The sequence below is a fragment of the Onthophagus taurus genome, chromosome 6 (genome assembly GCF_036711975.1).
Source record: "Onthophagus taurus isolate NC chromosome 6, IU_Otau_3.0, whole genome shotgun sequence".
In the NCBI taxonomy this organism is placed as follows: domain Eukaryota; kingdom Metazoa; phylum Arthropoda; class Insecta; order Coleoptera; family Scarabaeidae; genus Onthophagus; species Onthophagus taurus.
In genome coordinates, this window is record NC_091971.1 from 20,077,663 (window position 1) to 20,092,781 (window position 15,119).

The 15,119-nt window shown below is 31.9% G+C and overlaps 1 protein-coding gene across 6 annotated transcripts in view; it reads left to right on the top strand.

Annotated features, from left to right (window-relative positions):
- The window catches only part of LOC111419792 (SNF4/AMP-activated protein kinase gamma subunit), a 169,748-nt gene that overhangs the window by 84,730 nt on the left and 69,899 nt on the right, over window positions 1-15,119 (top strand). For 5 of the 6 annotated variants that reach the window (XM_071197063.1, XM_071197062.1, XM_071197060.1 and 2 more), the window contains one exon: window positions 6,699-6,735. The exons of the other annotated variant lie outside the window; for it this stretch is intronic. In XM_071197063.1, coding sequence (XP_071053164.1) covers window positions 6,699-6,735 — 37 coding nt within the window. The remainder of the gene's footprint in view (window positions 1-6,698; window positions 6,736-15,119) is intronic. 6 annotated transcript variants of the gene reach the window in all.

The window sequence follows — 15,119 nt, forward strand, 5'->3', positions numbered from 1 at the left end:
ACTTACCTTAGTTAACGTTTCTAATTATTAATTAATTATAATTATAATCTTTGTAAAAAACTTCTTCCTTGCTTTTATTATTATTTAAATATACTCGGTACCGGTTTCGACTGCTTAAAAGGTCATCATCAGCCGAATAGTCAAAGCATTAATCAAAACTGGAAACAAATGTTACACAAATTCAAGTTAACATTACACTGGTCTTAAAGTGATGTTAAAACTTAAAAAGTAAGATGAAAATAACACATGACACGAGACAATACATTTAGAGACTGAGTTCAAACTTTGTAATAACTTAATTCAAACTTAATAATAAAAGCAAGGGAGAAGTTGTTTACAAAGTTTGTCTAGTTTTAATTTCATTTTCAATAAGGTATCTTTTAGAGTTTTATTTTTATACTAAATCTGACAAATTGTCTCTTTAAATAATTTTTAGCCGAAACTAATTAGACAAAGATAATTTTTTACTAAATGATCAATTAAAGTAGAATAAAACGTAGAAAAATTTTGGCAAAAACCGAAGTTGCCAATAAAGACTATTTCCACAGTTTTGGTCAGAATAGACCAGTTTTGGAGCGAAGGTTCGGTTAAAAAAAGTTAATTATTCGATCTTATTCTACTTCTAACTTTTTTAATAAATTTGTCTTTGTGGAACCCTTATGAAGTAGTTTAATACCATATTATTTGAATTAAGAATAGAGTTAATATGCAAATTTTTGAACTTAACTTATATTTATTTTCTTCTAACTTTGGGGTACTGTGTTATTGTAGATGGAAAGATATTATAGTGTTGCAAATGGTCTTTTAGATATGAATAATTTGAGAACATTTTTGAATTTCGTAACAAGCACGATTTTGCAACTCTTTGTTCCACATATTAGCCTTAACTTAGGTTTCTTCGTTTTTATCAACATATCTGGAAAACTTTCTTTACGAATAGCCTCTTGCATTCTAGAGTTCGAGAAAGATGTGATTCTACAACATCCTTCTAAAAAAAGGTTTATGTTAGTGGAAATGCAGATATGAATCTGCTCTATTAAAGCTCTGAATGCTGTGATGTTTTCAAGCGGTTTCTAGCGCCCAGTTGATATTTTACGATTCATAGAATTCAGTTCATTTAACATAGTGGAAACATTACAAAATAATTCATCGATTTAAGTGAGGTTGAATTAATTAAAGTGGAGTTAAATTCAAACACTTCATGTGGCTTTAAGTGAAATCGCGTGGGAAATGCCGTTATATCACAGTTAGAGAAACAGCGAGTTTGAAACAAGTTTCCACAATGATGTCTGTTGCGTGAACTTAATTGAATATCGTCCCCGAAAACATAACCAAAAATACTTTGTATTTTCTAAACTGTCTTACGAATAACAATAGTGATCTAATATGCTTAGAGTTGGAATTAATTATTTAGAACAGCGATTTCCAATTAGAGTTAACTATGGACCCCTTAAAATGGTTTGTGTTCGCCATGGACCCCTATACTAAATAAAAAAATTAAACCCCTGGATAAAAAATATTATAATTAATAAACCGTTCGTTTTATACGTAAAGGATATATTTTAATTCGGCATCCAAATTAATTAATCTGTTTCTTGATTTACTTTTTACGTGAAGTTTTACTCGACGAAAAATATTGCTCACAAAGATATGTGGTTGGAAAGGGTATTAAAATTTACAAAGCTTTGTTTCCTAAATTCTCCGATTAATTGAAAACGTAAGCCCAGAAATCAGACAGGTTTTTTTCTTTGAAAGCCATTTGAAGCTCGCCATTAGTAACTAAGTCAATAAAATCTTCTTCCTTGACCTCCATATTCATATAATCTTTGATAATAAAAGGATTACGAATCCATGCCTTACTTCTGTCATTAAGTGGAAAATATTCTCTGAAGGTGCTTCTCAGATTTGCCAAATGACACATAATTAGTGTAGAAGTGTATCTTCAGACATGTTTAAAAATGTCGACAAGTTTTGAAATGGTGGAATCATTTCCGCTATTGAGTCGATTCTCCCATAATTCCAGTTTCAAAATAGTTGCTTCAATCTTGTCTTCTACCTGAAAACAATTTACCTTTGCACTTCAAATCATTGAAATGAATAAAGATGTCGGATAAGTACGCTAGTTTGATAAGAAATGTAGAATTATTTAAATTTTCTGTGGAAAGCTTATCAGAGCGATGTGATTGAAAACGTTGTTCTTCCATTAAGAATACATTGACTTCTTTACGTAATTCCCAAAGTCGACCCAATGCTTTCCTTTCGAAAGCCACCTTACATTTGTATACATTAGCAGTGCATAGTGATCGCTTCCCATTTCTTTGCATAATTGTGAAAAAAGCCGCGTATTCAGCGCTCTAGATTTAATAAAATTTATTATTCTAATACACTCATGTAAGACCGCTTTTAATTCTGCAGGAATTCTTTTTGTAACCAACGCTTTTCGATGTAAGCGCAATGGTACCACTCTGCAGATGAAGATACTTGCTTTATTCTCGCTTTCAGACCTGTTATTCTTCCAGACATAACACCTTTGGCACCGTCTGTGCTTACACTAACACATTTCGCCCAATCTGAATGGCATCTTTATGCTTGTATCACACACAACACAATAAAACTGCCTTATTAGTTAAGTCGGTTGTTTCATCCAACTGTATAGCAAACCAAGGTGATACACGAACTCTTTGTCTACCATACTTTGAATCCTTCTTTACACTGTATTATTTGTGTATCGCCAATTATTGCAGACACCATAATTTTTACTGCTGGTAATATGAGATCTTCATCAATAGTAGGAGGTTTACTTTTTTGAGCTATTAGTTGACATACCTTAAAGGAGGTTATTATGGTTGAATTGTTTGATGCTAGTATGGCAATGTGGGACACGCTTGTTTGAATGTTCTTCAATTGTTGTTCTTTCTTTTAAAAGAAAATCCGTGTTTTTTTGTTGAAACTCTGGGTGCTTTGTTTCAACTATGTCTTAACTAAGCTGGTTTCAAAGAATCATTTGCTAGAACCTGGCTGCAAATAACACACTACGGTCGTGTTTTTCTAAATTCCGAGGACAGCAATTCTATAAAACCAAAGTATAAATATTCTGCGCCGTATTAACGGACCTTCTTCTTGACGGGAAAAAATAGTTTCGTTGTTACTACATTTTGATGTCGAAAGAGTCGAAACCAGTGCCCTCGTTATCATGATCGCTTCTTGTATCACCTAAACAAGTACCGCCACTTACACCTTGATTCCCCATTTTTTGTAATTTGGGATTCAACCCACGTTCCATTGCTTTATAAAGGTAAATAATATTGTCAAATAAAAATGTCAATATTGAATTTGGTTACTTCATTTCTTCTTTGCACGATTTTTGCGAACCTTCACTAAGAGCACGAACACTTCTAGATTTAAAAGAAGAAGTAGAAAGAAGAGTTAACGACAAAGTAGTCGCTAAGAAACAAAATAGGAAACTTAAAAAATCCCGCAAATGAGTAATATTACCAACCTCCATACCCAAAATATCCTAAAAAACGTTACATATTTCTTCGGAGAGTAATATTAATCTTTAATATAATCTATGTATGCAATTAATTAATTTCGTATGTCGTAGTTTAAATTTTTACCTCTTTGTAATTTATTTGTCTACATTATTTTTTACAAATGCCCCTAGGGGTCCAGGCACCCCTTACTAGGAATCGCTGATTTGGAGATTCTGAAAAGCGTAAATTTTAAAAATTAAAAAAATAAATGAGTTAAATTGAATTTGGTAAGCATAGGCCGTCGTTCTTTGAGTCAATTTGCCAACTATCTTATGACAGACCTTATTATCTGTTTATTCATAATTTTTTTTTGAAAATGTTATGCATTGATAGAATAATACCGACGAGCTCCACCTGACGTGTATCACAGTACATTCCCACTTGGTTTTAAACTTCTGTTTTGGGTCCCTTGGTGAACATTAATCTCCCTGAAGATTTTCTCCTAGATCTCCGTCGTACCTGTTTCTATTTCCTAAATTTTGTTCCACCTTTCAAACACAGGGAAAAACACTTGGGAGAAGTTGTGTTTTATAACTAAATCGTTTATAAAGCAAGCACAGGGAACTCAGCCTCCAAAAGTTATTTAATCATGTTCTCCAGGGTCAGAGTCAGAATCCATAACAAAAATGATAACATTCTTAATATGAATCATAATTTTATATCTTAGTCTTTATTATATATCTTAGTTCTTATTATACAGGATGTATCAGGTATGAGTAAAAAAAATTTGAAGGATTAAAGGTCTCCTCTTTCTGAATAAAAAATTCTTGTAACACAATGTCCCATTCTTTGTCCTTCTTAAGATATGAGACGATATAGTTAAGGGTTCACAAGTTTGAGTACTACTGGTTAATGAATTATACTAAGCAGGCTTTGCTTTGCAATTTGTAATTTGTTTCTGGTTTTGTAATTTTGTTGTTTTTAATACAATAAGCAAGTTTATTTATTAAAACCAAAATTTTTATAAATGTTTACATTAAAGAGTGATAAAACAGATAGTGATAAATTTATTCGTATAAAGTAAACAACCTCTAAAAAAATATCTCAAAAATGCCTTTTATGTATTAAATTAAAGCTATGTACAGGGTGTCCAAATTTCGATGGGTTTGCAGGGTATCTCAGTTATTATGAAAGATAGAAAGTTGCGGCTTTCGCGAACCTGAGCTACTTTTTTGTGAAACTTACAATGGCGCAAACCAAATTTTCATAGCCCTCTTCGTTTTTGATATACAGGGAGCGTTTCAAAATTTACGATTTTCAGACACCTCCTGTATCTCGGCTATCAGGAAACGTAAAAACGGGTTCTAATAGATTTTTTCACGTAGAATCCAATAGTGCACGTAGAATTTTTCTAGTCATCACGGTTTTTGAGTTATAAAGAGTTAAGTATTTTAGAAGTTGAGTATTCAGTATTTGAGTTGTGTTTATAACTAAAAAACCGTGATGACTGCAAACATTCTACGTGCACCATTGGATTCCACGTGAAAAAATCTATTAGAACCCGTTTTTACTATTTTACTAAGTTTCCGGATAGCCGAGATACAGAAGGTGTCTGAAAATCGTAAATTTCAAACACTCCCTGTATATCAAAAACGAAGAGGGCTATGAAAATTAGGTTTGCGCTATTGTAAGTTTCACAAAAAAGTAGCTCAGGTTCGCGAAAGCTGCAACGTTCTATCTTTCATAATAACTGAGATACCCTGCAAACCCATCGAAATTTGGACACCCTGTACATAAGCAAAGCCTGCTTGGTATAATTCTTTATACAGCAGTACTTAAACTTTCAAACCCTTAACTTTATCGTATCATATCTTATGAATGGGAACGAATGGGACATTGTATTATAAGAATTTTTTATTCACAAAAAGGGCACCTGTATATCTAGCGAGTATTAAGTGTATATTCTATACATGGTATTCAGATTTCAGCAGGAAATTTTTCTTATTTTTACGAGCATTACCCGTAACTGTCAGATAACCAAACTATGTCTAACGATTATAATCTGAAGTTGGGTTGGGTTGGATATTCTTTACTCCAAATAGGATAACATCCAATTTCTTTGAGTTCCGTTATAAGCAATATCGAATAAGAAAGAGTCTATTACTTAAAGCAGGTTGTTACTATTCAGAAATCAACTTATCGAAAATCCCCTTCGTATTTCCTTGTAGAAATAAATTTAAAAATGAGCTAAAAATTTTAAATCGATTGAACGAAAATTGTTTGAGTTGTGCTGCGTGCCATTTTAAAAGTCGTGTTTCGAGAAAAACGTATTTAAAGTTTTGACATGACTTGTTGAACTGCAAATAATTTAAGGACCATTCTCTGTTCTCAAATCCGTTGTAATTTTTTTTGTTTGCTGCTTTAATGGTGGAGCGTGCCTCTTTCGCTGCATTTGTTAACGAGCGCTCGGAGAGTTATCCGCTTTGCATCGGCTTCAATGCAGAAATTGTGGGCTTCGGGTTCAATATTCATCTCCAACGCTTTTATAATTCTCAGATAATTTGTGATACTATCGTTAATATTGCACACAATAATATCAGTCGCTATGTTTAAAACCTTTTTACCGCTTGAATAGGATTTTGGAGCTAAATTCCTAACAGTAGATTTCTTCAAATCCACTCTTTCATTGCTGTTTTGGATAAAACGACCCAAACAACAAGTAAACAAATCGTCACGACTTAGCTCCTCATAAATTCATTTAATAGCTTGAAAAATATTCTGCGATAGAGGCGGTTTATGATGAAACGTGCGCCATTTTCTCGGAAAATCCTTTTTATAAATATGAAATTGTTTTCTTCTTATTTTACAAGGTTCAAAGTTCAAAGTTATTTAAAATTGATGTGGTTCAGTATGTTTCAGTTTTTTAAGAGGTGTTGCTCTGTGTTTACTACAGTACTTCGTTACTTTTCCTCTTCCCATTCCCCAAAACTAATCATAATTTTTCCAAATTTGCCCAATAATTATAGAGAACCGTTTTTTTGCTCCCCGTTCTTTGGGAGCTTCACTCCAATAATAATTTTTCTTTACCATCAAGTTTTCCTTCATGTGTATCAGATCATTCGTAAAACATAATAATAAATTACAAATAATATGTAAATTATGTATATTTTATCATTTAAATATTAGGTTTGTGTCATATTTATGCTTGTGTATTAATTTTTTTAGCTAATTCTGAAAAGAGTTTGTGGGATTCTTCTTTAAGGTACTAATAAATTTATTTTAAAAAAGCTTTCTCTATTGAATAACTTTTATTGGGAATGACATTTTTATTACCTAAAGTCGATCTTTAGGTTATTTTGTTCTAAAGCTTGTTTTAGATTAGTAACTATTTCTTTTATGAATGTACGTTTTAGACTTATTAAATTAGCTACAATAAAATTATTATAAGTATATCTATAAAATTTCGTTTTGAGTTTGTTAGTTTAGTGTAGGTAATTAGTCATTCTGGCTGTAATTTTGTTTCGAGAATTGTATTTGCTAAGTTTTAACCTTTTATGTTAAGACATGATAACTGCAAAGTATGACATAGGACATTCTAAAAGCACAAAGTGGCAATATTTTCGTGTAATAAAGTAGAAACCTTTTTCATGTTAGAGGTATTATAAAAATGAGGAACTTCTCTGAATTGTTTTCATCAATTATTTTTTACATCTTTTTTAGTTTAACTAAAAACCCTTTTGTCTACTGTTCTGGAACAATAAATTTCACATAAATAGTTTCTTAGATATCGCATTATGACATAACAATTTCTGGTATTCATTGCATCTATAGATAGTTTAGCTTTTATCACATTAAATTATTGATCCAATAGTGTACCCAGGTGAATGTAATCTCAAGGTGATTATTAAACATGCGACAAAAATTCAAGGGAGTATTTTATCCTTTTTATCCTTATCAACAAAAATTTCAACAGCAACATTTTATTACTAAAAATTACAAATATGAGCTTCCAAATTTACAATAACTGTTCAAAATGACCACCTCCAGCTAAGATGCAAGAATCCAATCTTCTCCTCATTCACTGCCAAATCCTTTCAAAAACACCAGGATCGTTTCTTATTGAATTACAGCCAGCAGTTATACGATTTCGCTAGTTTTCCACATTTTCGACTGGAATAGTGTAGACTAAAGTGAGGTTCACCTCGACCAATCCAGCGATCTCCATATGTTACTGTCAAAAAATCACTAACAACCCTAAAATGCGCTGGTGCATCATAGTGCATAAACCACATTGAATTTCTTATTGCCAATGGTTCATCCTCTAGAAACTCATATAACATTTGTCCCAAAAAGTTGCAATACATTTCGCCGGTAAGTCTTCTTGGTAGAAATACTGGTCCTACTAGCCAGTTACCCACAATTTCAAACCAAACGTCCAACGAGAAGTGATGTTGAAATCGTTCTTCACTTAGCTCATGTGGATTTTCTTCAGCCCACACATGGTTATTGCGAAAATTCCTTATTGCATTTCTTGAAAAATTCGCTTCATCAGTAAAAATAATCAAAGTCAGTAGTTGAGGGATTTGAACCAATTTGCTTAAGAGCCAATGACAGAATGGTAAACGTGGAAGAAAATACGCAGTGGGAAGTGCTTGAACGCGTTGTAAATGTTATAGAATGGGTACAACATATAATTTTTAAGAATTTTCCAAATAGTCCCATTACTTACATTCAAAGTATTTGCAATTATTCAAGTAGAAATGTCTGGTTTTTTCTCTATTGTGTTCAACACATTCTCTTCCAGTTCTATCGTTCAGACTGTCATTGGCCTTCCTGATCCTCCACATCGTTTCAAAATCCGAGCCTGTTTCATGAAGACGTTGATGAATACTTTGGAAAATTTTTCTATCAGCCATCTTACGGTGGTGAAATCGGTCAATGACAACCGCCTAGCTTTCAATGAATTACCATCAGCAAGCCTATAAATAAAATGGATATCAGTTATCTCGGCGTTCGTATAGCGATTCATGACAGAGGACTTTATTAACAATGGTTAATAAAGTAATAATAAAAAAATTAATAACCAAACGTTACTCAGTTTCGATAAATTCTACAGTTAATAATAAATAAACTGTATTTATTTTCAATAGACTTAGTAATCGGAATGTTGTTAAAAGATTCTTTTAGTTCGGCTACATTAGTAACTTTAAAAATATCAAAAATGGTTCTGCTGAAAATTTTGTTTTGCCCTATATCTTTGAAACAAAGCGGATTTCCAAAAAAAATCATTAAAGTACAAAATCCTTAGAATAGCCTAAAGAATAACCCTTGAATTTTTGTCGCATGTTTAATAAATACTTGTATATCTTAGAGTACCTCAAATAATTTTAATTGATTGTATTAACAAATCATAAAAAATCTACTTTACATTTGAATCAATATTTATCTTTGTAGATATTGAAAAAATCGTATCAGATACTCTATTCAAAACAAAAAATAACAGCTTTGCTTGAAATGTAGCGAGATGTTCTTTGATTTGTACCATAACCAACCTTGTTTACATCTTTAAGCAGCATTTACTCCGCGTTCTTTAATTGATTCCAATATTTAAGATTCCAAATTGAATTCATTCAAGTTTTTTTACTGAAATCATTAGCTATGCTACCTGAATCCAACAAAACTCATTAGTGATTTTCCATTTATATTTTCCCCTGTTATTTCTCCTGTTAAACACGAAATATGATTGGTAGCTAAATAATGAATACTGTTTGCGTTGAATTTACTTTTTTAGATTCAGACTTGTTAATTTTAATCGATAAATCAAACTCAGTTCTTTATTTTATGTTTTTTTTCCGGCAAATACTGCAGCAAGTTGTTTTACCTTTCAATTTACTATATCGATTGAAACAGTTAATAGAACTACGCATAAAATCCACATTCATTTAATAATGTATCGTTAATTATTTTTCCTTTCAACAACTTTTAATGCAATATTTGTAGTTGAGTTTAATATATCAAAGCAAGAGTTTTTTAATAAAATAAAACTTATTAATTAATAAATTAATACTTAAAAATAAATAAATTAGTCGGAATGAGACTCATAATTCTAAACAATTTTAGCCAAGAAATTTAAATTTATTTTTGCATTAATTATTTTTTATTTACTTTCTATAATTAAATTATTTACAGAATAAGACTGATGTGAGATTATTTTAGACAAGCAACTTAATATATTAATTCATTTGAAAAAATAAATCTGTCCTTGGAAGGACTGAAAAAGAAAATGTATAAATTTGGTTTTTAAATAGAATACATACAAGTTTTTAAATAAATTTCTTGGTGGGTACCTATTTATGGACCGTGACATACGTTCAGGATATGAGAGAGGACGTTCACATTTACAAGTCTACCAAGGAAAAGTAGGTCACAGTTCGATTTATATGTTATTCTTTTTTGTGGAATTCAATTTGTTTTGAATCGAGCTGTATAAAAAAAATTATATAGTACCCGTTTAGAAACGTTTAGTATAATTGTATATATTTATAGGGACATTAAATTGGTTGTATCTCTTTCAGCATTTGGCTTACGTGACTAAACCCAGGTTTATCTTACACAATTAAACCGTAAACAAAGTTCAATTAAAGCGCTCAACGTCCTACTTTTTTGTCATTCGATGTTGTTTACTTTTAAAAAAACGCTAGGATCGGTGTACAATTCTTTCATCGAACACCTTTCTTTCGAACAAAAAGTTTTATGTAATAGAAACCGGAGCGCACGTCTACTTGCAGTCTTTCTATCCTAAGTGATTTATTGTTAGAGTTCATATTTTGTAGGATTCGAATTTTATTTTTATTGGGAAAAGAATTAATTGAAAAGATGAGTTTTATTTTTTGTACGTTACATTGTCGATTATAATGCGGAGGGCGGAATTAACTTTTTGATATTGATCGATTGCGCCCTAAATAGTAACACTTTACTCGACCGACTCGCATCTAGCGTTTTACTTCTGGGTCACTGGTAACTTTGAACTTATTTAGATTTTATTTTCAATAACGTACTTAATTATTTTATTTATGAAGAAAAAGTTGATTACGATATTAAATAATTAATAATAAATAAATAAATTGATTACTTGGCGAATTTTCTAAAACAACAGGAAATGCAAACGCCTAACTTTATTTTTTTATTATGTCTTACATAGCTAATTCTTGAATTATAAATTATAAAGCAACAAAGCAAAATCAGCTTCTTTTTGTTATACCTACACATTACTTTTATGGTCAACCCAGTTAAATTTCACATGGTCGAAGTGATCGCGGCGAAGAGGTTTATTTTTCGGTCCATTAACTTGTCCTTGTGGATTTGGTAAGGTGACCAAACGGAGCTTTTGGTGTACGACCTCGACCGCGTTTTGACCCTCAAAAGTCCTTTACTGTTAACGAGAATCTCAATTTTCTTTACGAACTCATTCATGACGAACTCGAAATAGCAGATTACTCTTATAATTCACTTGATACAATAAAACTGGGTACTCTATTGAAGCTTATTTGCTCCGTTATCAATATCAAAGTTAGGGTAATATTGTTGCAAAAAATATGTTAATTAATGCACGAAATAAAGTTGTTTCTGTTTAAAAATGAAACTGCTATTGTTTCGTACAAAATCTATTTTATAACATCCATAAGATATGCAACCAAACGATCGCTACCGGTGTTCGTTCATCCGTTAGACTTTAAGTGGTCGTTTCAATGTTCAATCGTAAAAAGAAATTATTGAGCCAACCAGTTTACACAAGCAATCTTTTTTGATATAAAAGCAAATTGGACTTGAAGAAACACATACCTAGAGGTTGTAATAAATATTTTATTTATAACACAGGCAGCCAATTACCTTTGTGCAATGTTATTTTTGAGATTCATGTTGTGAATAAAATTGTACATGGTTATAATGAACACTATTAGGTCTTCATCGTTTCTAGTAAAGCCGGAAATAGATATCAATGAATCTATTTTGCAGCTTCATTTAGCCTAGCTTAAAAATACTTTGTGAATTATTTCCAATTTTCGAAAAACCGAATCAATCTTTATTTCTTTCCACTTATATCGTTTAGGTAAATTACATTTGTTATTTTTAAATATTTAATAAATGAAAGTGAGAAATGATTACTAATTACAAATGGTTATGAAATTTCTTATTACATCATTATTATTACTCTTGATAATTTTTACGGTTAAAGTACTTATAAATAAACAAATCACCTTTAATTACCAGTAATAATTATACTCTTTAGACAAGTAATAGTTACTTAAGTATAGAGTTAACTCTAGAATTAAACTGGTAATAATTGTTCTTTGTAATTTTTTGAAATATTTTGGTTACGTGACGTTGTACTCTGGTACAAAAACATACTTTTCTTTTCCCACTGAAATGTACTACAAACACTACTGGATTAATGATAACTAGGGTCCTCCCTTTTCTAGTATTAAGTACGATTTTTAAATTATATCATAGCATGAAATTAACACTAGGTCCCTGTTTGTCCTCTAATTGTAATTACCCCATATTTTGGGTGATTAATTGAATCTTTAAGTTATGATTTGAAATAGATTTGTTAATAAAAACATTCGATATCTTCACCAGGTGGCGCTGTGTACTGGTCTAATAAATGATATTTTTGTGGTTATCTTAATAATTATTAGTTAGACTAAATAAAATTCAAAACATATTTGTTTAGAAATAAATCAGCAATAATTTTTGTTTGAAGCAGTTGTCATATAAAACTAACTGATGATATGCAAATCTGTTATATACATATAACTTTATAACATCGTACATATGGTGTTTCTTTTTGACCTTCGTATCACAGGTTCGTGTACAAATTCGTGCATTCACATCTAAAATTATTATTGGAAATAATCAACGATTCCTAACTGTTTATTAACGGAAGCTAGCAATGTTGTAACAATATTTAATACATAATAAATTTAATATATATTATATATATAAATAATAATTTGATATTTAATTACATATAAATAATCATGATATGGAACAATTTCCACTTCTTTTTCAATGCGATTCTAAAATGTGCCGAAAGTCATAACGAAGGATGAGAGACCTGGGCACATTCGGACGCTTGGTCAGCTGCCTCTATTTCATCAAACACCTTTTAAATACCTTTTAATAATACCTACAACAAAGTATGCTCTATTACACATGTTACAAAACGTTAAGAGATTAAAAATAGGCCATATTATTCCACTCAGTAATATTCTCCTCGTATTCATCAGATCGATCATCAACAGCTAGGACTTTACCAATGTAATATTTGATGCTTTTTTTTGTAGGAAACTTAACCAAAATGTAATTATCGATCTCAATTATTGTTTCAAACTTTAGTAAGCCTGGCACATCCGTTTCTTCATCTTCTAGGTCCATGTTGTCTAGATGCGATGAATCAGAAGAATATTTGCCTTTTTTTATTTTTGGAACCTCGATATCTGAATCAGATGAAGATGTCTCATCTTAAATTTTCTTTTGCCATTTCTTTTCTTTACTTAATTTCTTTTCAGTGTTTAATTTTGGCACCACCTTCTTTTTTTCTGATTTCTTACTTTTTGTTGGTAAGACTTGTCTTGTAGCATTTTTCTCAGCTTGTTTCTTCATTTTCTCCCTTTCAATGCCTTCAATTCGTTCCTTTTCAGGTGTGTCGGTGTAAATTTTGGAGCTTCCTTGCCTGGACTTACGTACAATGGAAAAGGGCGAATATCAGCAACCGTGTAATTCTTTTTTCTCTTTGAATACTTTTACAAGTAACTCTTCAACAATACTTGAAACCATCTTGATAATGTCAGTAGTAGCTTGGATTCCAGAAGGACCTGGCAAGTCACTCATTACATCTTATTTTGCTACGGAAATATCTAAATCCTGAATTGCCACAGGTGTGCTGAAAGGCCTGTCAGTGATCATTGCTGAAAGGTAATCATTTTCAGAGAAAACTTGAGAATTTAGCGAATAAATTAAAGGGGTAAACAAGTATGGTTCACGTGAAAGTTGAGGAATGTGATTTATTTTAGTCGTTGTCCCAGGATTGGAACTCAAAAAGTCGTTGAATGATGCTTTACACCTTGATTTATATGGCCCATAGATCCCGACATCTAGGGGCTGCATTTGGTGGGTGCAGTGCGGCGGAAATGAAAGTAGTTTAATAGTGTTTTCTCTACAATATAAAATAGCTGCAAGGCTTATGTGCGTCTCGTGGTTATCAACTATGAGTAATATTGAATTTTCGGCACTGCAGTTCTTAGGCTTCTTAATATGTTCCAGTACCTTTACAAAAATTTCAGCATTGATCCACCCAGTCTTTGATCCAAAACACACGGAGCCTGGTGCTGAACCATGCAGATATTCACCTTTGATTTTTATCCTGGAAAAGATGTAAATAGGAGGCAAGGAAACTCCAGAAGCCACTATAACACCGTAGAATGTTACTAATGTACCACGCTCCCCAGAAACCACTTGCCCAACCTGCTTCTTTCCGCTTTGTGCTATTACTTTAGGAGCCTGTAGAACAGCTGTTATTCCTGTTTCGTCTCAGTTCAGAATCCGGTCTGGCATGACGTTGTATTTCTCCATTAGTTTCCTATAATTGTCAAAAAACTGTTTCACATTAGTTGAATTAAAAGCTCTTGCGAGGCTAGTATTTTCGGGTTTTCGGTGGGATAAATCTTGGTTTTTTTCATAAACGCAGCTATTCAGTCTTCGCCTGCTATTTTGTTTGTATCCCACGAAGGAGGGTGTTTCTTTTCCAGCTTCACTGCGTATTCGTAGGCCAAAGCACGAGTGTTGTGGTATGTTAACCCAAAATGCATATTGGAAGTCTGAATTAAATATTGTTTTAGTTCATTTTCTTCTCGAACACTAAACACACTTCTTGCTGCATATTTAGACGTATTTTTATCATTATCGCTATCATTTCCAGAATCTCCATTTTGATTTTTACGAAATCTTTTCAAGCGATCCTGGAGTGTCGACTTTCGAATATTGTGTACTGAAGCCGCTTGTCTAACAGACATTCCAGTTTCAACCATAGCAGTTATTGCCCCTTGTTTGGCATTTTCTGATATACTGGCTCTTTCAGTTTTCCGTATGTATGTGCGAACCATTATAGAAGAAAAATAAGTGCTAAACCCTGTAAATCCGACAGTCCGAATGTGCCCCAGTTAAATTGTCCGAAACCCCGTACGCAGTATGTCGAAACAATAAGCTATACAATTTTTGAGGTTAGCATTGCATGTTTGCCGACATTGAGAATGGATTCGTAGTGAAAATTGCTTAATGTTGTATCAAACAGATTTCAGAGATTTTTCAGAGAATATCAGTGAAAAAATATCTAGAAGCGTAAGAAGTAAAGTGGAAAATATTTACCTCTTGCCACAAAAAACTATAATTTTAATTTGTAGAAAGATTTCTTGAAATACCAGCACCACCTTTTCACAGTAGCCATTAACATAATTGAGACAACAGTTGTCCAACCATGCACACTGTTGCAATTATTTTAGGCGGTAATAATTTTAACTGCTTTTCCAATATTGTTTATGTATACTATAAAAACATCTCCAGCATCATGGAAATATCAGAATAGTT